Source organism: Zea mays, chromosome 1 (assembly GCF_902167145.1).
Source record: "Zea mays cultivar B73 chromosome 1, Zm-B73-REFERENCE-NAM-5.0, whole genome shotgun sequence".
Taxonomy (NCBI): Eukaryota; Viridiplantae; Streptophyta; class Magnoliopsida; order Poales; family Poaceae; genus Zea; species Zea mays.
Genome location: NC_050096.1, coordinates 106242114 through 106267042, shown reverse-complemented (window position 1 = coordinate 106267042; position 24929 = coordinate 106242114). Strand labels below are relative to the sequence as shown.

Sequence of the window (24929 nt, the reverse complement as noted above, 5' to 3'; positions counted from 1 at the left end):
GACCAATACCAGAAAGGCCAACACACAATGTGAGTGGAGAGATGGCAAGAGTAGCGTGTACCCTCCGTGGCAAGAGGCTGGACGGTGGTGTATTTGTGCTCTCGGTTGGCGTGAACCCGGTCTGGTCTTGAGAAACCCGGTGACGAGTTGACATATGCAAGGGTTAAGTGCTACCTATGTCGTGTGGTTAGAGATCTCCAGCTGGGTATTAATCGATTCGGATCGTCGTTACTTCTCGGATATGACTTAATCTGATGATAAAACTGGATTTTTAAGGATCCACTATTAGTAAGCATTTCTGCAAACAGAGTCTTTGATTCTTGAATAGCCTTACCTTGGCTCCCTCAAGCCAGCATATCCTTGAGAGTCTTTTTCTTTTGTCGGCTAAGACTTGCGAAAGTACACTCCGTACTCAGGGTTTTCGAACCCATGTTGTTGTAGGTGAGGAAACAGCAGAGTTTTGTTGTTTCTGTTCAAAGGTGGTACCCAAGGAAGAGCCCCAGCAGTGAAGTTGGTCGTGGGAGGATGTTTGCCTCCTACTTTGGAAACAATAAACTTTTGTGCGGGAGGGTGTTTTGCCTCCCTGGTCTGTAATAACACTTTATGCACTCATAATACCCTGGTATTGTAATAATAATACTCTCTCTATATAATTTATGATTGTAAATTAAGTTATTGTAATATGCTTCCGCTTATTCTTTCCTCCGATGTGATGTAATATCTGCGTGACGGGTGAAGCGCTCTTGGGCGAAATGATGAGGATACAGTTACCGAACTTGTTGAGTGATTATGTGCATCTACAGAGTTGTCAAAGGTCCTTAGGACAAGGACAACTGTAGGTGGGCCTAATACCTTGGGAGGTTTTTGTGACAAAATCCATGTGTTCCGTTGTGTTAATCAAGAACTATCGAGCTACGGTCGATCTCGCCACCACCAAAAGCACCACGTGATACACCCCGTAGTGCTTTGCCGGTACTAAACGCCGACAATAAGCTCTTGAGAAAACCTTTTAGATGCTAACAACGTATTACACCTTTTTTAAGGCACATATGATTCAAATGAGAGCGAACTCTAAAGAAATAAAAGAACAAATAAAGAAAGAATCAAAACAGTGGTTCCACCTTTTAAGGTGCTAGAATAGATACATCCTATGTCCTCCACTTTGTAATGAAACTGAGCTGCACAGTGACCTGTTGTCTAAACCACAGGGCATTTTTTTTGATATGCTGCAAAACCTGAATTTCTTGTTGCCTCTTGTAACTTCCTGATCCATCCAGTAAGACATATTGGTTTGAAGATACTGGATCAAGGGAAAGAAAATGACCCACCGAATTGTGAGTTGGCAGCTTGTGATGGAGGCTTGATTGCAATCCAGAGCAGTGATATGGTGATGGAGACGAGTCCAGACCAGACATACACAATAGTGGGCGTCCTTCCTCTCCTTCCCATGAGCCCCTTGGCAAATGGATACAGATGAGCAAGCACCCAGAAGCTGAAGAACACTCCCCCAAGCAGCTTGCTCCATTGCGGGATTGTGCTGTAGATCGTCCGGCTGAAGCCAACAGCAATGGCCACAAGGTTGATCATGATGATGGTGAGCGGCGGTATCATTAGCGATGTCCATTTCACTATGTACAGTTCCGCAAATTCATCCTCTACATCATCACCCACTTGTTTTGAAGTGAGCGTAAATGAGATCTCAATCCCTGCAACCACTTTTAGAAGGCCCTGCAGCACAGCAGCCAGGTGGGCGCTGGTTCCACCGATGAGCCAGAACTGCTCGTTCCGCCACCACTCCTCGAGAGCAATGCCAGACCACTTGATCTCCAGCATGGCCAGGAGGCAAAGGGTGACGGTGATGATGAGTAGGTATGTCAGGAAGGTGACGTTGAGCGTTTGCACAATGAACTGTCCTGAGAAGAGGGAGAGTGCTGGAAGGAAGCAGTAGACAATGAGGAAGATGGACGTGAAGGGATAGATACCAACATTAAGGTATGCGATCCTTTGGAGCACCTGTTAAAACATTAAATAAGATATGCATTATTACATTAATCAACATATATATATGTATACTTGAGAGAGGCAAATTAATAGTCCAAACCTTCATCTTGGAGCTGGCAAACAACGCATTGTTGCGGGAGAAGAAGATCTCAACCGAGCCAGTGGCCCATCGAAGCACCTGGTGAAGCCGATCGGTAAGGTTGATCGGAGCAGTGCCGCGGAAGGCATCACGCTGCGTGACACAGTACACCGACTTCCATCCACGGTTGTGCATGCGGTACCCTGTGACGACATCCTCGGTGACGGAGCCATAGATCCACCCCACCCTTATCCCCCACTCCGTCTTCTCCTCGTACCAGCACGAGACCACACTGATCGCTTCTGCCACAATGGACGCATCCAGCATTTCACGAGGGATTGTGAGAGCGCCAGGTGGGCGGCCGTTCTTCACAGATGGGTGGTCAGCCAGGGGCCTGCCCTGGAACTCTGCTACCGGGATGGAGTCGATGAGAAAGCTTGAGTTCCCAAACTTCTTTGGGAACGTCGCAAGGTCCATGCTGTCTCCATCAAAACCGCCCATGCGAAGAGCCATGGTCTCCTCGCGGGAAGCTGCTGACGGCTTGCGGCGGCGTGGGAGACAGCAGCTACAGAACCCTGGGCTGTGGTCCTTGGAACGGGGTGGGTCGAAGCCATAGAGCGCGATTCGACGGAAGAGGCACCCAGTGCCAACGTACACCGGCCCTTGAAGACCATCGAGCGCGCGCATGTTGACGTCGAAGAAAACCGTGTTGTGGTTGGCATAGCGATCGGAAGGGTCGATGCCTTCGAACCTCTGCGGGAACTGCACGTAGCAGAGGCGGTCGCCGCCGCGGTCCATCATGAAGCACATGCCCTCCCTCAAGGCCTTGGAGTTGTAGATGTAGTGGTCGCAGTCCAGGTTGAGGATGAACGGGCCGTTGGACATGATCGCCGATGCGCGGACCAGTGCGTTCATCGCGCCTGCTTTCTTGTTGTGGTCGTATCCTGGGCGCTTCTCCCTCGACATGTACACCAGCATTGGGAGCCGAGTGTCCACTCCTGCCAAGTCAAGAGGTGTCTTGGAAGCCGCGTCGTACATGGTGGTGGGCATGTCGCTTGGTGGTTTCAGCATGACCTGAGGAATATGCAGACGTTAGATACATGATGATTTGTGGTGAATGAAGAATTGAGATACAAGTGGACGACAGACAAGACACACCTGTATGATTCCTGCGTGATCACCTCGAGCATGATCCTGCGAAGGTTGGAGCCAGGTGCCGGGCCAGTGAGTGCCGTCAGCCATCCATGTCGCCTTGGGAATCTTCACCGGTTCGAACGGCGGCTCGTCACCGCCGCCCTTCAGTTTTTCCCTCTGAAGATTCATGGCCTGGATCTCTTCGCGGGCGTGGTACGCGTCGGAGCGGCGGCGGATGGCATCTGGCAAGCCATTCACACGGACCTTGAACTCGTCGTACTCACGCTTGACGCGCCTCCTGTCCTTGACGAAGTCTGGCTTCACCTTGTTCTTGAAGGGATCTCTCCTCAGGTTGAAGTAGCTGTCCGGGTTCCTGGGTTCGATGTCATGCTTCCTGCAGAATGGCACCCAGAGGTTGGCGAAGCTCGCCGCTTCAGCCATCGCCTCGAAGGTGAGCAGCGCCCCTCCATCGTCCGATAGGTAGCACGCAAGCTTCTCGACGGGGTAGTCCGCCGCGAGGATGGAGAGAATTGTGTTCGCTGTGACCAGGACCGGCTCCTTCTCTGGATCAGCGGTTGACACGAAGATGTCGACTCCAGGGAGATCCGACTTGCCTGTTGGATTGTTAGGCGTGGGCGTCTCAAACTTCTCCTTGAGCACAGAGAGGTCTGTCGCGCGGTTGATGGGGCACAGCTTCGGGAGCTGGTCCAGTACCCATGAGAAGGCGAACCAGAGCTCGCAGACAATGGACATTCCCCAGAGCCAGATGGCGTCCTCGTTTTGGTGCTTGATGCGCCACATGAGGAAGAAGGCCAGTGCGACCAAGCGGATGAGGACGAGGAGCCTGGATGGGATGGGAGGAACAAAATGTGAATAAAGTAGAAATAACTACTATTTTAATGTACGTATAAGAATTCACGACGACAAGGACCTGTAAGGACTGATGACGGCTGCTGGAATCCTGAGCTTGCGGGTGAGCGGGCGCCACGGTTTGGTTAAGAGCTCCTTGGGATGCCCAGCCGGGGCACCGCCGTCGGTGTCGTCGTCTGCTTCATCCTGGGGCCAGATGGCGTTGCCATAGCCATAGGTGCCCTTGGTCTGGAAGAGCCAGAGGTTATGATCGAACTCGCCGGACTGGTTGACGTTGGCCTGCTTGACCAGCGACAGGCGCCTCTCCATCCTGTGGCCGTTGGCGCCCGCAGGCCCGCGGGGCAGCGAGAGCGCCCGCGTGACCTCCTCGGCCGCGCCGGCGCCAAGGCCCTCCCACTCGGTGTTCTTGTAAGGCTCCTTGCACCCCGGGCAGACGCCGGCGCCGGCCTTGACGGCGTCGGTGAAGCAGTCGACGCAGACCCTGAAATCGCACTCGCAGGGGAGGACGTCATCGCCGCGGGCGTCGCGCATGGCCCTGGCGTCGCACCCCTCGACCATGCACGCGCTGGGTCCCTTGGCACCGCCGCCGCCGCGGCGCCCGGCGGCGTCGCCGTCGGGCTTGTCCATGACATGCGCGCGGGTGACGGTGTTGAAGCCGCCGGTGAAGAGCGAGCCGGAGACGTAGCGCTGGTCCTCGGCCCTGGCTGTGCCGCTGTCGTCCTCGTCCATGGGCTGGTTGTCGGGCGTCATGGGGATGTGGACGTGGTAGTCCTGGAAGTCGACGCTGCTGATCTCCGAGTCCAGGTCGTCGCGAGAGTAGCTGATGAAGCGCCCAGAGTCGGTCCGGCGCCCGAAGACGACCGTGGGCGCCGACGTGGGCGCCGTGGGCGGCCTGCTGCCGGCGCCCTGCGGCGGCATGCGGCGGGAGCCGCTGTTTTTAAGGATCCCCTTGGACGCCATGGCTGGCTGGCGTCAGTGCTCGTTTAATTAATTGCCCTGCCCCTGCTGGTCCTTGTTGGGAGTCCAAAATGGTCGTGCTCTGCTGTTATTATGGCTATCTGCAAAGAATCCGGTTTGCGCAAGCAAAGGATGGGAAAGTTTTGGCGTGAGCAGATGATGGTGATGCCAAGTTGTTATAATACATGCTATAGCTTTGAGATGGAAAGCATAAATGCGGCAGCAGATCAAAGTCGAAATGGCAACTAGGATAGAGTATAGTAGATGTTTTTATTTGGAGTTTTTTTTTTGCATAATAAACAGATAAAATAAAAGAGACACAGAGAGAATGAAATGGTGAGTGATATGATCAATCGATCGATCCATCACCTTTTGTTCCTCGCTGCAGACAACGACGACTAATCCGGAGTGTTTAGTAGCAGGTCGAGAGAGGCCAAGTCCAAGAGGAGGATGAAAGCGGAACGGAAGAAGCAAAATGGACCTGGGGGGATGGCGCCCATGGAAACGCCAGCTGCCCTGGCACGGTTATTTGAATGCTTGGAGCTAGCTGGAATTGAAGTGGTCGATTGGTCTGGCACGGGGAGGCCGGGACGGGAAGCGGGGTGGGGGCGCACAAACGCGCGCCAAAGCAACGACGACCCACCCCACGTAGTTAGGTGCTCTGCTCCCTGCCATGTGGGGTCCTACCTAACTGAGCGTCTCCTGCCAGCGTAGGGCACCACGATGCAGCACGATGCCGTCAGTTTTTAGCCGTCGCAATAAGGAAAACTCTTGTATCAACCGAGACGGCGTGATGGGCTTCCAACCCAGCACGCGCAAACTTTCAACCAACTTGTAGTTGCAAATTTTCAGTCGCCCACACACACACACACGAAAAAAAAGCATCATCATGTATCAATCATGCCCGGCATCACTCCTGCGCGCCTCCGTCTCGTCTGAGTTGCACGCACGATCAGTAATCCCTTTGATTCTGCTCCCAACTCACTCGCTTGCCTTTGGTTTCATTATCCCTGTGTTTGGATCACGGATGCGCAGAGCCTGGCCACGTTAGCCTGTACACGAAGAGCCAGGCTCCCATTAGACAGTCATCTACTCTCTCCGTTTCTTTTTATTTGTCGCTGGATAGTGTAATTTTGCACTATCCAGCGACAAATAAAAAGAAACGGAGTGAGTAATTAATACGCCAAATTTATTTTTATGGCCTTGACATTTCTATGAACAAAACTAATTTGTTTATTATTTTATCTAATCTTGTTCTAACGTAAGCAACTAAATAATATGGTGTCGTTTGGTTCGTGAACCGTAACGTAAATGACAACACTAACGACTCACACTCAATTACCAGAGATAACAAGTTCGAATAGAATTGTATGAGTTTCTAATATGGTATCTGATTACGGTTAGACTTAAATAAACATGGTTTAACGTTATCGGTTACCAGCATTTGCGTTACAAATATGTGAACCAAACAGCACCTTATATAAATGTATAAACCTGTTCACCTAACCAAACACCCGATTCTCTCGCATATGTTGAGCATGTCTCATGGGAGCTCGGATATGGGTATACGAGTTAGGGTAGTCATACTCTACTGATCCGCAAACCAAACACATCCTTGAGAATCTGCGGCTGCATGTACCCGATAGGGAACCAATCCGGCGCATGAAATTCTATAGCTACGCATTTGACACAAACAACAGAGATTCTGCTCTCGTGTGGGCACTTGCACACCCTAGCTCAGTTTCTTTCAATTCCACGGTTCTTCCACCGCTTCTAATCGCATAAGAATGTGCAGCCATGCATCATGCATGCAAGCACACTGCAGATATCTTGCACGTACACGCGTTGCTTAAATTTCTGGCTGTTTGGTTGAGCGCGTCCGTCGGTGCATAGCCCATCAGATGCAAAAATAAAATTAGTCTACGTGTTTGGTTGCCTGAATTTGCCTTTGGACCAGGCAACGCTCGTGCAAATAGTCGGCTTCATCTAGGCCCGCGGGATACGGCCCAAATCTGCATTCCTGGAGAGCTAGGATGCGCTTGGCCATCTGCTCTCCTCCTCTGGCTCACCATTCACGCAGTCACGCTAGGGTTCCCATCTCCTCCCGCCCTCTCCTGTCTCCTCTCCCCCTCGAGCTCCTCTCACCCTCGAGCTCTCCCTCCCTCGTCTCCTCTCGCCCTCGAGCTCTCGCACCCTCGACTCCCCTCGTTGTTGAGGATCTAGTTCCTTCAGGTTTCGTCAAAAGGTATGAGCTCTCCCTCCCCGTTTCCTCTCGCCCTCGAGCTCTCCCTCCCCCCTCTCCTATCGCTCTCGAGCTCTCACACCCTCCACTCCCCTCACTGTTGAGGATCTTGTTCGTTCAGGTTTCGTCAAAAGGTATGAGCTCTCATATCTGAGAATCTTGGGCTAGAGATACTCTCCTTGTCCTAATTTTGAGAAATCAGGCCTAAGCGGTCTCTGTTGCTTTGTCGCTGCCTTGCCCGGAACCCTAACATATCACACTTGGTAGTGTGTTTTCTCAAATCTGAGAATGTTGAGTCCATGTCGAGCTCTTTCAATAGCCTGCTCTCTAGCTAGATTCCAAGATATGTTCTTTAGGTCTAGTTTTTGCAGTTGCACCTTCATTAAGAACTGTACTCATTTCTATGTTAGGATTGCTGAATAAATGGTTCAAATTACTCATGCGCAGGTTATTTCTTTGCTGATATTTGCTTGTATAATTTTAGTGTGCAAATTACTCATGTACTCATTGTTGTCTAGCAAGTTATTTCATGTGCAAATTACTCATGTGTTATCAATAAATCTATCCCTCAATTTCTAGACATCCTCCTGGTAGGCATCTTTGAGTAAAATTAATTACAAATATATGTAAACACCCATTGGAAATTGGAATGTTCAATGCATGCATTTTTATTATTTTACTGTGGATCTTTTTCTGTTAGAATTAGAAATATATGTAAACACATTATGGTGTTCAGATAGCATTCATAAAACATGTAGTTCTAAGCATGAACCAACTCAAAAGATTGTGTCTCATTCATAGAAACACCACCAACCTGGCCATTTGAGTAATTTGAACCATTCATGTGTATATAGGTACATGTTTGGTTGGTTGCTGGGACCAGCAGAGCCAGGTCTAGGATCAGATGCAGATCGAGCCTAGCCTGTATGGGTTGAAGCAAGTACACAATTTAATACATGTTCGGTTGTTTGATCCTAATTAGCCAGGATCAACATGGCACCTTTCTCAGTCCTAATTAACTAGGATCGATGATGTTGAGCTGAGTTCTATGGTTACTTTTGAATATATTCATACTTTTTATTACTCTCTGAGCTGTCGACAATGGTATATGATGATTCAATGCCTCTGGGTGGCGCATCTCTTGTATGTCGCAGCCGTGGCTCGTGTAAGAATTTGTTTTCATATATTTGCAAATTGATAGCCGCCTAGAGGGGGTGAATAGGCGAAATCTGAATTTATGAATTTAACACACACTAAGGCCGGGGTTAGCGTTAGAATTAAATTCGAGTGCAAAAGATTGTTTCTCTTGCTATGAGTTGCTCAATTAATGCGGATGACGTTTGGGAGCAAACTCAAATCAATATTAGCAAGTAAACTTTAGAGAGAGGAAAGAGGGCAAACAAATCAAGCGAAGATCAATGCAAGTGAACACGGTGATTTGTTTTACCGAGGTTTGGTTCCAAAGAACCTAGTCCCCGTTGAGGAGGCCACAAAGGCCGGGTCTATTCCAACCCTTTCCTTCTCTCAAACGGTCACTTAGACCGGATGAGCTTTCTCCTTAATCACTTGGTTCACTAAGACCACGCAAGGATCACCACATACTTAGGTGTCTCTTGCTAGCTTTACAAAGCACTTAAGAGAATAAGAATGGGGAAGGAGAAAGCAATCCAAGCAACAAGAGCAACAAATGAACACAAAAACTCTCTCTCAAGTCACTAAGTGGTTGAGTTGATTTTAAGACTTGAAGAGGATTTGATCTTTGGAATGTGTCTTGGAGTGAATGCTATTGCTCTTGTATTGAATATGAACTTCAGAAAACTTAGATGCCATTGAAGGAGGTGGTTGGGGGTACTTATAGCCTCCAACCACTTCCTAGTCGTTGGCCATTTTTGCTGGCGATGGGCACACCGGACAGTCACTGTTCACTGTCCGGTGCGTGCCACGTCAGCACGCGCCGTTGGGGTTTGGAGCAGTCGAATGTTGAAGTTGTTTGTCCTGTAGTTGCACCGAACAGTGTGCCACACCGAATATGTCTGGTGTGCTCTGACTTCTCTGCTCTGTTTTTAGTTGCGCACTGTTCACTGTGGCAGTCGACCGTTGGCGCCAGGTTACCGTTGCTCCATTGGCTCACGGGACATGTCCGGTGCACATCGGATAGTCCGGTGAATTATAGCGGAGAGTGCCCTGGAGAAACCGGAGAGTGGCTGGTTTGAGTGCTGCTCGGCCTGGGGCACCGGACACTGTCTGTTGTGCCACTTAGCAGCACACTCTCAAGTCTTGCTCCAAATATTGTTGAGTCCCCAACTTAATTTCTTTCTTGGTTTGTGTTGAACCTTATGCACCGAGATAAAGGACATCTTGGCAAACTAATTAGTCCATGTGGTTTGTGATGGACTGTAGCACCCAATATTCTGATTTTGGGATTAGTAAAATCTTTCTAAACCAAAGTAAAGTGACCCTGATGAATATTTACACTTAGGAGTTCACCCCTTCTAAAAATAAATAGTAATATTAAAATAACGTCAGTTAAAACAAATAGAAATGAAAATTCAGTCTGTGAGTTTCAAGAAATAAATAAGAAGATCCTTGTATGAGTTAAGATATTCATAAATGTTCTAAAAAACGTTTAGTTTAAAGTCTCTTAATAGAGATTATTCCTTAAAAAGTATCTTCTATTAAAATAAATAAGTAATGAATATTGGTGCACTTTTAATTGGACCACACGCAAAGTGGTATTGCGTTTGTATATATTGTTTGTGTATATGAATTATATATTTAAAAGTATTTGGATAAGTGAATAAGATAAATGAATAAATAGTACAAAATTCTAATTTACATGCTCGATCATTATTGAATGATGCATTTTTTCTTGGAATTTGAATTGAAACAAAAAAAAACAAATTAGAAAAGGAAAAGAAAAAAAAGAAGAAGGCCATACCGGTTGCCGACCAGGCAAAAAAAACGCTCTCCGTTTTTTTTCCTGCTAGCCGCAGCATGCAACTGATGGGGCCCACTCACCAGCTACTGCATGGGCACGATCAAGCGATGGTCTCACTGACCGCTGGGCTTCTTCCAGCCTGAAACAGAATCGCGCAGAAGCAGGAACCCATGGTCGCGGCAGGGCTCTGTGATCTGTGCTGGCTGAAGTGGTTGCAGATCTTCGCGATTCTTATGCATGGACTCTAACCGCCCCTATATAACCCTGGCGCTCCCGCTCCCCCATCCATCTTGTCGAACCGTGTCGTGGACGCTAGGAAGGAGAGAGAACCGAGGGAAGGGAGATTACCGCCATGAATCCAGGCACACGGCGATGTCGGGCCCTATGCTGTGTCCGGTCTAGGGTAGGGAGGTTTGGCTGAATCGCCTATGCGAAGGGATGCCCAGCACGACATCAATTGGACAGGAAAGCTCCTGGGGTCGATCCAAATCGTGGGATTTGCTTGCCGGTGATTGACAATGCCGCATCGTGCTGTGGGCGGGTCCGTACTCCGCTCTAATTAAGGTATTTTCTCCCCCATCTATTTCGTCTGGTTCTCAGGAGCGTTTTGCAACTCGCTGCTTGCTCAGTCGGGCTCCGGGGCGCCGAATGGACGTTTGCCGGCGAAGAGCGCCGTCGCGGGCTTCTGCTCCGCCGTGCTTGACTGCTGGGAGGTCGGAGGCGATCTCCTGGCCGTTCGTTCGGATTTGAACGGTCGGGATTAAATCCCATGTTGCGGTTCGGCCTTGGATGATGTCGTCCGCCCGATTTGAATCCGACGTGTGGGATTTGATCACCGCATACCCCTTCGCTCTGATTAAATGTAGCCGCGTGATGATGATCCAACGACTCACATCATGTACCGGTTCACTGGGGTAGTCCATCTAATCTGGGCCTTAGATCCTAAAATGGATGGCCCAGAATCGAGCACGTTGAAGCCGCGTGGTATTTTTGTAGTATGAGTCCTCGGAGTTTTCCACAATTAACCCGCAGTCCTGTATAGTTCATGTTTCATTGCAAACAGACCCAGAAATTTGTGAATTAGACCCTGTCTTTAATAAAAATAGTAGTTGCCGTCCACAGGGTTGGTAAATTAAAATCAAAAATGATTTTGAGGATAAAAGAAAAATATAGTAAACATAGAAAATTCACAACTTTCTCATTTTGAGCCCGATTGATCCATTCAAATTGCGTTAGCTTCATAAAAATATTGCTTACGCAGTGACAACATTAATTATACCATAGAACATATTTTTATAATTAGATATTTGTTAGCCTGTGTTGAGTAGATTATACCTTTTAACCAAAGTTAAACTAGACCATGATAATGATTTCACTAAAATATGATTTCTAAACAAGTTATGATCTAGATTAAAGTTTACTTAACTATTTGGAGTATATTTCTCATATGATATATATTAACCAATTTATAATATAGGTTAATATTTAAATCACATTTATCTTCCATAAACCATAACTTCATAACCGTAACCCCGAATTTAGCGGTTCTCGATCCCGCGATCTCGTAGCGATGCATAGATTATTATGACACAGTTCGTTCTTATGTTTGATGTAATGTTAATTTTGCACATACCATGTTTGTTTGTATTGCTACGACTAGCAGCGAGGTTACGAGTCACCCGAAGATCATCCTGGTACCTGGAATCTCAAGTCCCAGGCAAGTTGTGCCCTTGATCACTTCTTTTACCCAATCATGTTCTAATTAATCATAATGATCTGCATAGGTTAATTCTGATGGGACCCAATAGGATACCCTAGTTTGTCTATCTTTATACCTTGTTTACCACTGAACTTTTTGGGTAGTATTTGCTAGTGCTTTATGTGGTTTTGGGTATGAAGATACAATATTCATGATCACACTTTTATTATCTATTTATTATTACTGTTCATGATAAGATCATTATGTTAATTGGAACATGGAGCGACCACCCGGGAAAACAGTGCTACCACAAGGGTTTAATGGGACGCCCTTGGCTGATTAATTAGGAAAGCTAGTGGAAGACTATCTTACCCGAAAGAGGCAAGGGCAGTAGGGGAGTGATCAGTGTAGGGAGGTCCTTGGGATGATTTTGCTGCGATGGCGGTCATGCGAGGGGTCCCTGCATTGGAGCTTCCTATAAACTATAGCGGGTTTTCTGAAGCTAGTGGAACTTTGTAAAGGCCTCGTAGTGTTACCTTGCCTCGCCTCCTCGGTAGAGGTGTATGGGAAGTCGCGATCCCTTGGTAGATGGGTAACATGACTTGTGGGTAAAGATGCGCAACCTCTGTAGAGTGTAAAACTGGTATACTAGCCGTGCTCACGGTCATGAGCAGCTCGGACCCTCACATGATTAATTTATGGAACTAAATTCAATTTGTCATATGCATTGCATTGCAGGTGATGTTGTTACTTCTGTTCTACTATTTAATTGGGTTGGTATTTACTTATACTTAGTAACTACTAATAAAATTTTGACCAACTTTAAAAGCAATGCTCAGCTCTAACCATCCTCTTTGGTAAGCATTACACTTCACATGAGCTCCCACATTTGGCGAGTTCATGCACATTATTCCCCACAACTTGTTGAGCGATGAACGTATGTGAGCTCACTCTTGCTGTCTCACACCCCCCCACAGGTTAAGAACAGGTACCACAGGATGAGGCGCATGGAGGATGCTGTGATGAGTTCGTGAGTGGTCTAGGTCGTCATCTCCCAGTCAACTTTGGGTTGCTGGACCGTTGTCTCCTTATAATGTAATTATTTATTTTGTATAGAACTCCTATTATATAGTAAAGATGTGACATTCGATCCTGTGCCATGATTCATCATATGTGTGAGACTTGGTCCCTGCACACCTGGTGATTATGTTTGCGCCCGGGTCTTGGTGCCCCGAAACCCGGGTGTGACAAAAGTGGTATCAGAGGAATGTTTACTGTAGGACGAAACCTAGATAGAACTGGACAACCCTTAACTACTTACCTTACTCTGATTCTTTTCTAAACTTATCTTAATCTTTTCTCATCTATTTCCGTTTTACTCTGATTATTCTTACCTTTTCTTTCTAAAGACTAATGTGGATTTCACACTTTGAAATCCTATGCCTAAAGAGACTTTAGAAATAGAAGACCTAATCTTAGGAACAAAAAAAAACAAAACTATTTTTTTGTATCTATTAACTTGAATGTTTGTTCTTATGATACTTGTTTGATTTGGATCTTTGATTGTGTGATGGGTTGTGGAGTAATTACATCTGCATATACACCTAGACATAAGGGAAAATATTTACAAAACAGACAACACAGAATATTCCCTATTAAAAATGGATCTATTAAACTAGATATATTTATAAGATAAACTAGATCATCTACGAATATCCCCCACTAGAATATATCCATCTTATCTTAAAAGATACTCTATTACTTTAATAGATTCGTCTTATCTTGAAAAGATTTTATTTTATTCTAATAGATCTAACTGACCTCAAAAGATTCTACCTTATCCCTATGGATTCATCTTGTCCCAATAAGCATATTTATCCCGCACTAGTGTAACAACCATGATCTAATCCAAAGTAATTAGATATTATCTAGTCTAACCTAGTTATACTGATCTAATCTAGATCCCGTCTAATCTAATATGGTCCAATCTAAAGTGAGTTACTTAATGGATAAGTTAATACTTATGAAATAGATTAGACCCTATCCACATGTTTTAACTTAGTTCACTCTGCACTAAATAAAGAATGACAGACCAACCCAACCAATAGAGTCTTGATGGATTGCATAATCTGTCTATCCCCACCTAACATCAAACAGACTTTTGACCTACATCATGTAGTCCATCTCATCTATATCTGTCTTAACCGTATTCCCCAACCGATGATATACACTAACCAGGAATCAATGAGACCAAGACTGGAGAAGAAAAGATCGACATCGACAAGGAAGGATATAACAGTCAAAGCGAATCTCGAGATGAATCAAGATTCAAATATTTCGGATGAAGTCTTCTCCTTGCCATAATCTTTCTTACCACAACCTGTCCAGCTTATATCCACATAATAAGTAGCCGGATACCTATGCTCTCCTAATCTACCCCTATTGACTATAAAAAAATGAAACTCTAGATTTTTAAACCAATTATAGATTAAAAGCTAAATTACAAACAAATCCTTATGTATCCCTTTTTCTTACAAATCTCGAGGACGAGATTTCTGTTAAGGGGGTAGAATTTGTAGCACCCAATATTCTGATTTTGGGATTAGTAAAATCTTTCTAAACCAAAGTAAAGTGACCCTGATGAATATTTACACTTAGGAGTTCACCCCTTCTAAAAATAAATAGTAATATTAAAATAATGTCAGCTAAAACAAATAGAAATGAAAATTCAGTCTGTGAGTTTCAAGAAATAAATAAGAAGATCCTTGTATGAGTTAAGATATTCATAAATGTTCTAAAAAACGTTTAGTTTAAAGTCTCTTAATAGAGATTATTCCTTAAAAAGTATCTTCTATTAAAATAAATAAGTAATGAATATTGGTGCACTTTTAATTGGACCACACGCAAAGTGGTATTGCGTTTGTATATATTGTTTGTGTATATGAATTATATATTTAAAAGTATTTGGATAAGTGAATAAGATAAATGAATAAATAGTACAAAATTCTAATTTACATGCTCGATCATTATTGAATGATGCATTTTTTTCTTGGAATTTGAATTGAAACAAAAAAAAACAAATTAGAAAAGGAAAAGAAAAAAAAGAAGAAGGCCATACCGGTTGCCGACCAGGCAAAAAAAAACGCTCTCCGTTTTTTTTTTCCTGCTAGCCGCAGCATGCAACTGATGGGGCCCACTCACCAGCTACTGCATGGGCACGATCAAGCGATGGTCTCACTGACCGCTGGGCTTCTTTCAGCCTGAAACAGAATCGCGCAGAAGCAGGAACCCATGGTCGCGGCGGGGCTCCGTGATCTGTGCTGGCTGAAGTGGTTGCAGATCTTCGCGATTCTTATGCATGGACTCTAACCGCCCCTATATAACCCTGGCGCTCCCGCTCCCCCATCCATCTTGTCGAACCGTGCCGTGGACGCTAGGAAGGAGAGAGAACCGAGGGAAGGGAGATTACCGCCATGAATCCGGGCACACGGCGATGTCGGGCCCTATGCTGTGTCCGGTCTAGGGTAGGGAGGTTTGGCTGAATCGCCTATGCGAAGGGATGCCCAGCACGACATCAATTGGACAGGAAAGCTCCTGGGGTCGATCCAAATCGTGGGATTTGCTTGCCGGTGATTGACAATGCCGCATCGTGCTGTGGGCGGGTCCGTACTCCGCTCTAATTAAGGTATTTTTCTCCCCCATCTATTTCGTCTGGTTCTCAGGAGCGTTTTGCAACTCGCTGCTTGCTCAGTCGGGCTCCGGGGCGCCGAATGGACGTTTGCCGGCGAAGAGCGCCGTCGCGGGCTTCTGCTCCGCCGTGCTTGACTGCTGGGAGGTCGGAGGCGATCTCCTGGCCGTTCGTTCGGATTTGAACGGTCGGGATTAAATCCCATGTTGCGGTTCGGCCTTGGATGATGTCGTCCGCCCGATTTGAATCCGACGTGTGGGATTTGATCACCGCATACCCCTTCGCTCCGATTAAATGTAGCCGCGTGATGATGATCCAACGACTCACATCATGTACCGGTTCACTGGGGTAGTCCATCTAATCTGGGCCTTAGATCCTAAAATGGATGGCCCAGAATCGAGCACGTTGAAGCCGCGTGGTATTTTTGTAGTATGAGTCCTCGGAGTTTTCCACAATTAACCCGCAGTCCTGTATAGTTCATGTTTCATTGCAAACAGACCCAGAAATTTGTGAATTAGACCCTGTCTTTAATAAAAATAGTAGTTGCCATCCACAGGGTTGGTAAATTAAAATCAAAAATGATTTTGAGGATAAAAGAAAAATATAGTAAACATAGAAAATTCACAACTTTCTCATTTTGAGCCCGATTGATCCATTCAAATTGCGTTAGCTTCATAAAAATATTGTTTACGCAGTGACAACATTAATTATACCATAGAACATATTTTTATAATTAGATATTTGTTAGCCTATGTTCAGTAGATTATACCTTTTAACCAAAGTTAAACTAGACCATGATAATGATTTCACTAAAATATGATTTCTAAACAAGTTATGATCTAGATTAAAGTTTACTTAACTATTTGGAGTATATTTCTCATATGATATATATTAACCAATTTATAATATAGGTTAATATTGAAATCACATTTATCTTCCATAAACCATAACTTCATAACCGTAACCCCGAATTTAGCGGTTCTCGATCCCGCGATCTCGTAGCGATGCATAGATTATTATGACACAGTTCGTTCTTATGTTTGATGTAATGTTAATTTTGCACATACCATGTTTGTTTGTATTGCTACGACTAGCAGCGAGGTTACGAGTCACCCGAAGATCATCCTGGTACCTGGAATCTCAAGTCCCAGGCAAGTTGTGCCCTTGATCACTTCTTTTACCCAATCATGTTCTAATTAATCATAATGATCTGCATAGGTTAATTCTGATGGGACCCAATAGGATACCCTAGTTTGTCTATCTTTATACCTTGTTTACCACTGAACTTTTTGGGTAGTACTTGCTAGTGCTTTATGTGGTTTTGGGTATGAAGATACAATATTCATGATCACACTTTTATTATCTATTTATTATTACTGTTCATGATAAGATCATTATGTTAATTGGAACATGGAGCGACCACCCGAGAAAACAGTGCTACCACAAGGGTTTAATGGGACGCCCTTGGCTGATTAATTAGGAAAGCTAGTGGAAGACTATCTTACCCGAAAGGGGCAAGGGCAGTAGGGGAGCGGTCAGTGTAGGGAGGTCCTTGGGATGATTTTGCTGCGATGGCGGTCATGCGAGGGGTCCCTGCATTGGAGCTTCCTATAAACTGTAGCGGGTTTTCTGAAGCTAGTGGAACTTTGTAAAGGCCTCGTAGTGTTACCCTGCCTCGCCTCCTCGGTAGAGGTGTATGGGAAGTCGCGATTCCTTGGCAGATGGGTAACATGACTTGTGGGTAAAGATGCGCAACCTCTGCAGAGTGTAAAACTGGTATACTAGTCGTGCTCACGGTCATGAGCAGCTCGGACCCTCACATGATTAATTTATGGAACTAAATTCAATTTGTCATATGCATTGCATTGCAGGTGATGTTGTTACTTCTGTTCTACTATTTAATTGGGTTGGTATTTACTTATACTTAGTAACTGCTAATAAAATTTTGACCAACTTTAAAAGCAATGCTCAGCTCTAACCATCCTCTTTGGTAAGCATTACACTTCACGTGAGCTCCCACCTTTGGCGAGTTCATGCACATTATTCCCCACAACTTGTTGAGCGATGAACGTATGTGAGCTCACTCTTGCTGTCTCACACCCCCCACAGGTTAAGAACAGGTACCACAGGATGAGGCGCATGGAGGATGCTGTGATGAGTTCGTGAGTGGTCTAGGCCGTCGTCTCCCAGTCAACTTTGGGTTGCTGGACCGTTGTCTCCTTATAATGTAATTATTTTTTTGTATAGAACTCATATTATATAGTAAAGATGTGACATTCGATCCTGTGCCATGATTCATCATATGTGTGAGACTTGGTCCCTGCACACCTGGTGATTATGTTTGCGCCCGGGTCTTGGTGCCCCGAAACCCGGGTGTGACATGGACGTCAACCACCAAAATCGATTATAGGAAATGATTAAGCTCATTTTCCTTTCAATCTCCCCCTTTTTGGTGATTGATGCCAACACAAAACAAAGCAAATATAAAGTGTAAAACTGTAACTAGTTTGCAATTATGATTGATGTGCATAGGTTACTTAGAATTAAACCAATTGAAAGACTTTGTACATATGTCTAAGAATATACATGATTGCTTTCTTCTATTTAACATTTTGGACCACATTTGCGTCACTTGCTTGTTTTTGCAAATCTTTTGGAAAAAACCTTTTCAAAATCTTTTGCAAATAGCCAAAGGTATAAGAATATGATTGCAAGAAGCATTTTCAAGATTTGGAATTCCTCGCCCTGTTTCAAATGCTTTTTCCTTTGACTAAATAAAAGCTCCCCTGAAGAAATTCACTCCTTAGCTTTCAAGAGGATTTTTGAAATGATTTTTCCTTTTTGAAAATTTTAAAATGGTGGTGCGGTCCTTTTGCTTTGGGCTTAATACTTTATGCCTCTTTGGCATTAATCTCCAAAAATGGAGACCTTGAGAGCCCTGAACAAACATCCCCTTTTGGGGCCTAATACCTTCTCCCCCATTGGTAAAAGAAATATGAGTGAAGGGTTATACCAATTGAGAGTTTCCAGCATAACGGCAAAGGATAAATGATACCGTCAGAGTTGGAGTGGAAGCCTTGCCTTTGCCGAATACTCGATTTCCCTTTCAATCTAAGACTGATTATAGAATATATACTTGAAAACACATTAGTCTTAGCCTTGGCACAAGAAGAATAAGAAATATACATTTGTACCAAATGAAAGAGACATGATGAAAGGTATATGAATTAGCTATGTGTGCAATATTTCAATCAAAGTTCTGAGAATCAAATATATTTAGTTCATTCCTAAGCTTGCTAAAGGTCTTTTCATCTAGTGGCTTGGTAAAGATATCGGCTAATTGGTTGTGGGTGCTAACATAAGCAATTTTGATATCCCCCTTTTGTTGGTGATCTCTCAAAAAGTGATAACGGATGTCTATGTGCTTAGTGTGGCTGTGTTCAATGGGATTATCCGCCATGCGGATTGCACTCTCATTATCACATAGGAGAGGGACTTCGCTCAATTTGTAGGCATAGTCCCTGAGGGTTTGCCTCATCCAAAGTAATTGTGCACAACAGTGGCCTACAACAATATACTTGGCTTCGACGGTGGAGAGAGCTACTGAGTTTTGTTTCTTTGAAGCCCAAGACACCAGGGACCTTCCTAGAAACTGACAAGTCCCTTATGTGCTCTTCCTATCAATTTTACATCCAGCATAATCAGCATCGGAATACCCAATTAAATCAAAGGTAGATCCCTTGGGGTACCAAAGCCCAAACTTAGGAATGTAGACTAAATATCTCATGATTCTTTTCACTGCCCTAAGGTGAACTTCCTTAGGATTTGCCTAGAACCTTGCACACATGCATACTAAAAGCATAATATCCGGTCGTGAAGCACATAAGTAGAGTAAAGATCCTATCATCGACCGGTATACCTTTTGATCTACGAATTTACCTCACGTGTTGAGGTCAAGATGCCCATTTGTTCCCATGGGTGTCTTGATGGGTTTGGCATTCTTCATTCGAAACTTCTTAAGAATATCTTGAATGTACTTAGTTTGGCAGATGAAGGTGCCCTCTTGGAGTTGCTTGATTTGAAATCCAAGGACATACTTCAACTTCCCCATCATAGACATCTCGAACTACTAAATTCTTCACAAGTTGACTTGTTAGTAGACCCCAAATATAATATCATTAACATAAATTTGGCATATAAACAAGTCTTTAGCAATAGTTTTAGTGAAGAGAGTAGGATCGACTTTACTAACTATGAAGCCATTAGTGATAATAAAGTCTCTTAGGCATTCATACCATGCTCTTGGGGCTTTCTTCAGCCCATAAAGCGCCTTTGAGAGCTTATAAACGTGGTTAGGATACTCACTATCTTCAAAGCTGGGAGGTTGCTCAACATATACCTCTTCCTTTATAGGGCCATTGAGGAAGGCACTCTTCACGTCCATTTGATATAACTTAAAGCCATGGTAATTAGCATAGGCAAGTAATATACGAATTGACTCAAGCCTAGCTATGGGTGCATAGGTTTTATCGAAATCCAAACCTTCGACTTGTGAATAACCTTTTGCAACAAGTCGTGCTTTGTTCCTTGTCACCATACCATGCTCATCTTGTTTGTTGCGGAATACCCACTTGGTACCTATAACATTTTGGTTAGGACGTGGAACCAAATGCCATTCCTCATTCCTCGTGAAGTTGTTGAGCTCCTCTTGCATTGCCACCACCCAGTCTAGATCTCTTAGTGCATCCTCTAGCCTGTACGGCTCAATAGAAGACACAAAAGAGTAATGTTCACAAAAATGAGCAACTCGAGATCGAGTGGTTACTCCCTTGTGAATGTCACCATGTATGGAGTTGACAGGGTGATCTCTTTGAATTGCTTGGTGGACTCTTGGGTGTGGCGGTCTTTGGTCCCAAATTTCTTGATCATCTTCCTTGTCTTGATCATTTTCATCTCCCCCTTGATCAATGTCCTCCTCTTGAGGTGGCCCATCATCATGGTCTTCATCCTCTTCTTCTTGAGCCTTATCCTCTAAAGGAAACAGGTGACGCCTAAGAGGGGGTGAATTAGGACTTCTAAAACTTTCTCTAAACTAGGCCAAAAATAAATCCCTAGAGCAAAACCAATGCAAATAATCAAACTAGAATGTGCAAACTAGGTTTTGTCTAAGTGTTGCTATCTCTACCGCAATGGCTAAGTTTCAATCTACACTATATAAGTATAAAGACAAGATTGAAACTTAAATGCTTAATATAAATGCGGAAGTTTAAAGAGCAAGGTTGTCGGCGTTTCGAGACTGGGGGGTCCCTGGACCGACGAGTAAACTGTCGCCGCGTGCCCCAGCCCAGATGGGTCGGCGCGAGACGGAGCGCGAAGGGGGGAAAGGCAGCCGGAGAGAGAGAGGTGGAAATCCCGCGGCCTTCATGTTTGTCCCGCGCCCAGGTCGGGTGCGCTTGCAGTAGGGGGTTACAAGCGTTCCACGCGGGAGGGAGCGAGCGGCCTCACGTGAGTGCCTGTCCCGTCCTCTTCCCCGCGCGGCCAACCCTCTGTAAGAGGGCCCTGGTCCTTCCTTTTATAGGCGTAAGGAGAGGATCCAGGTGTACAATGGGGGGTGTAGCAGAGTGCTAACGTGTCTAGCGGAGGAGATCTAGCGCCCTAAGTACATGCCATCGTGGCAGTCGGAGAGGTTTTGGCACCCAGTTCGTGTGGTGTCGTGGCCGTCGGAGGAGCGCTGGAGCCTGGCGGAAGGACAGCTGTCGGGGCTGTCGAGTCCTTGCTGACGTCCTCTTGCTTCCGTAAGGGGGCTGAGAGCCTCCGTCGTCATAGAGCGTGCGGGGCGCCATCATTACTTCTCTGGCGGAGCGAGCCAGATGGGACGCCGGTCTTGTTCCCCGTAGCCTGAGTCAGCTTGGGGTAGGGTAATGATGGCGCCTCCTGTTGACGTGGTCGGTCCGTGCCCTAGGTTGGGCGATGTGGAGGCTCCTCCGAGGTCGAGATCGAGTCTGTCTTCCGAGGCCGAGGTCGAGTCCGAGCCCCTGGGTCGGGCGAGGCGGAGACAGTCGGCTAAGGCCAGGGCTGAGTCCGAGCCCTGAGGTCGGGCGAAGCGGAGTTCGTCGTCTTCAGGGGCTGAGCCCGAGTCCGAGCCCTGGGTCGGGCGGAGCGGAGTTTGTCGTCTTCCGGGGCTGAGCCCGAGTCCGAGCCCTGGGTCGGGCGGAGCGGAGTTCGCCGTCTTCCGGGGCTGAGCCCGAGTCCGAGCCCTGGGTCGGGCGGAGCGGAGTTCGCCGTCTTCCGGGGCTGAGCCCGAGTCCGAGCCCTGGGTCGGGCGGAGCGGAGTTTCCTATGGTGCCTGAGGCCGGGCCTGGCTGCCTGTCAGCCTCACTCTGTCGAGTGGCACAGCAGTCGGAGCGGCGCAGGCGGCGCTGTCCTCTTGTCAGACCGGTCAGTGGAGCGGCGAAGTGACTGCGGTCACTTCGGCTCTGTCGACTGGAGGACGTGCGTCAGGATAAAGGTGTCAGGCCACCTTTGCATTAAATGCCCCTGCGATTTGGTCGGTTGGCGTGGCGATTTGGCCAGGGTTGCTTCTTGGCAAAGACTGGGCCTCGGGCAAGCCGGAAGTATGTTCGTCGCTGGAGGGGGGCCTCGGGCGAGACGTAGATCCTCCGGGGTCGGCTGCCCTTGCCCGAGGCTGGGCTCGAGTGAGGCGTGATCGAGTCCCTCGAATGGACCGATCCCTGACTTAGTCGCACCCATCAGGCCTTTGCAGCTTTGTGCTGATGGGGGTTACCAGCTGAGAATTAGGAGTCTTGAGGGTACCCCTAATTATGGTCCCCGACAGTAGCCCCCGAGCCTCGAAGGGAGTGTTAACACTCGCTTGGAGGCTTTTGTCGCACTTTTTTGCAAAGGGACCAGCCTTTCTCGGTTGCGTTTTGTTCCGGTGGGTGTGCGCGAGCGCACCCGCCGGGTGTAGCCCCCGAGGCCTCGGAGGAGTGGTTTGACTCCTCCGAGGTCTTAATGCCTCGCGCAATGCTTCGGCTAGTCTGGTCGTTCCCTCATGCGAGCTGGCCGTAGCCCGGGTGCACGGTCGGGTCCCAAGTTCTCGGGCCGGTATGTTGACGCTGTCAACGGTTTGGCCGGAGCCGGGTTTGCGAGAGCAGCCCCCGAGCCTCTGCACAGGGCGAGAGGACGGTCAAGGATAGACTCGACTTTTTTACATATGCCCCTGCGTCGCCTTTCCGCAAGGAGGAGGGGGGGAAAGCGCCATGTTGCCCTCGGAGGGCGCCGAACATGGTGTCTCCGGTGAGCTGCTGGCGGGTAATCCGAGTGGACGCATGTGCCCCATTTGTTAGAGGTCGGCTAGAGGCCCGGAGGCACGCTCAAAAGTACCTGCGGGTGATCTGCCGGACCCAGTCCCCTTTCGACGGAGTCTGAGGGCTCGATGCCTCCCTCTGATGGGATTCTGTTACAAGATCGTTCCCACTGGTCTCGGAAATGTCCTAGGGTACCTCGGGAGCGTAGCCCGAGCCTTGGTTATGTATCGAACGTACCCAGGGTCATCCCTCGCTCTGTGTCTGAGGCGGCTGTGAACCCTTCGAGGGCCAGCCTACGAACCCCTGATCAGTAGTGGGCGCGGAGCCCGAGTAGCCTGAGGCGGCTGTTGAACCCTTCTGAGGGGCCAGCCTTCGAACCTCTGACCAGTAGTGGGTGCGGGGCCCACGCGCTCTGAGGCGGCTGTTAAACCCCTCCGAGGGGCCAGCCTTTGAACCTCTGATCAGTAGGGAGGCTCGGAGCCTGTTTCCTTCACGGAGAAGGATCCTTTTCGAGGTATCCCCCTTTCCCGGTCCCTGTTGTAAGAGAGAGAAAGAGGAAAAGGAAAAGGATACGAAATCGAATGACGTGGCGTACCTTTTTTGACGCGGTCCTTATGGCGAAGGCGAAGCGTCGTTTGCTTCCCCTGCCAGAGGCGCCGCCTGTCCCACCGCGGAGTTAATGCGATGGGGCGAGCGGTTCGCGGGGCGGCTGTTGCGCGTGCGCGAGCCGTTCGAGGAACGACCGTTTCGCTTTGAGTTTTTGTATCCCGCGGCGGGTTCGGGCGAAACGTTGAACGGGTCTCGCCTTGGTCTTTATATACTCGGGGGAGGGTCTGGCGACGGTTCTTTGCTCCGCTTCTCGCCTCCTTCTTAGGTTTTCGCAACCTGAGAGATTTAGCCAGAGAAAAGGAAACCGCCCACCCTGTCCTTTCCGTCGCCACCCCCTTTGCTCGGTGATGGCCGACCGGGTGACCATCGTCTCGCCTCGCGACCCATGGCCTTTCTCCATAGTCACGGTGGATGACCTGGAGGATCTTGTTGCTGAGGGTTTACTTCGCCCTCTCTCTGATGAGAGGTAGCCGGAGTGGATTCCCCCCGCGAGCGGAGCCGCTCCGTCCCCGCCGTCGGGGTACGTCGTGAGCTTCGTCTCCTTCCACGAGCGGGGATTTGGTGTGCTGGCAAGTCGCTTCATGCGGGCGATCCTGCACAACTATGGGGTGGAGTTGCACAACCTCAGCCCCAACTCCATCTCGCAAGCCGCCATCTTCGTAGCGCTGTGCGAAGGATACTTGGGGATCGCCCCCCACTGGGACTTGTGGACTCATCTCTTTTCCGCGGAGCTTTTTGCTTCGCCGATGGGGGAGAGAAGGGTCCGCGCGGCAGTGCGGGCCGGCGGCTGCATCCTCTAGCTGAGGCAGTCACGGGCATCGCAGTATATTCCCGCCATCCTTGCGTCCTCGAATAAGGGGTGGCAGCGCCGGTGGTTCTACCTCTGGAATGACGGTGAGATGCTCCCGCCGTTTTCTCAGCGAGTGGTCACCGTCGCCGCCGACGCTTGGCGCTACGGGACCCCGCACGATAGATAGAAGAACCTTGAGCCCCTTCTCAAGGCCCTGGAGGCGTTGCGGAGAGGAGGGCTCACCGCCGCGGGAGTGATTGCCGCCATTCACCGCCGGAGGGTGCTTCCCTTGGCGGAGCGGCGGTTGCCGCTTTGGGAGATGACGCCGGAGGCTGACTTGGAGGGCTCGCGGATGTCATTGGATCCTCTTCCCATTGACGTTCTCCACGGGCGGGTGGCCGTCGCGTTGGGAAAACCGGACGCCAGCGCCTTCTCTCAGCCCTTGATGGGCCCCGACCACCGGTGCGTGACCCTGGTGAGTGTCCGCTCCTTCCTTCTCCTTGCGTCGGATTGCCCTTGGTCCTTACGGTCGAGATTTCCATCTGTCTCTAAGAGGTAGGGTGGCACAAGCCTTCCTGGCCACGGGTCCCGGAGGACGCGGTGGACCGAGCAGCG

At 47.7% G+C, this 24929-nt stretch overlaps 1 protein-coding gene across 1 annotated transcript; it reads right to left on the bottom strand.

The window, feature by feature from the left end:
* Positions 1-962: 962 nt before the first annotated feature.
* LOC103637736 (cellulose synthase-like protein D1) lies at positions 963-5556 on the bottom strand. Its single transcript, XM_008660569.2, has 5 exons — positions 5411-5556; positions 4146-5142; positions 3239-4058; positions 2102-3154; positions 963-2013 (listed from the first exon to the last, which is right to left on the bottom strand). The coding sequence occupies exons 2-5, from the start codon at positions 5042-5044 to the stop codon at positions 1306-1308; spliced, it is 3480 nt and encodes a 1159-aa protein (XP_008658791.1). The 5' UTR covers positions 5045-5142; positions 5411-5556; the 3' UTR covers positions 963-1305.
* Positions 5557-24929: the final 19373 nt, after the last annotated feature.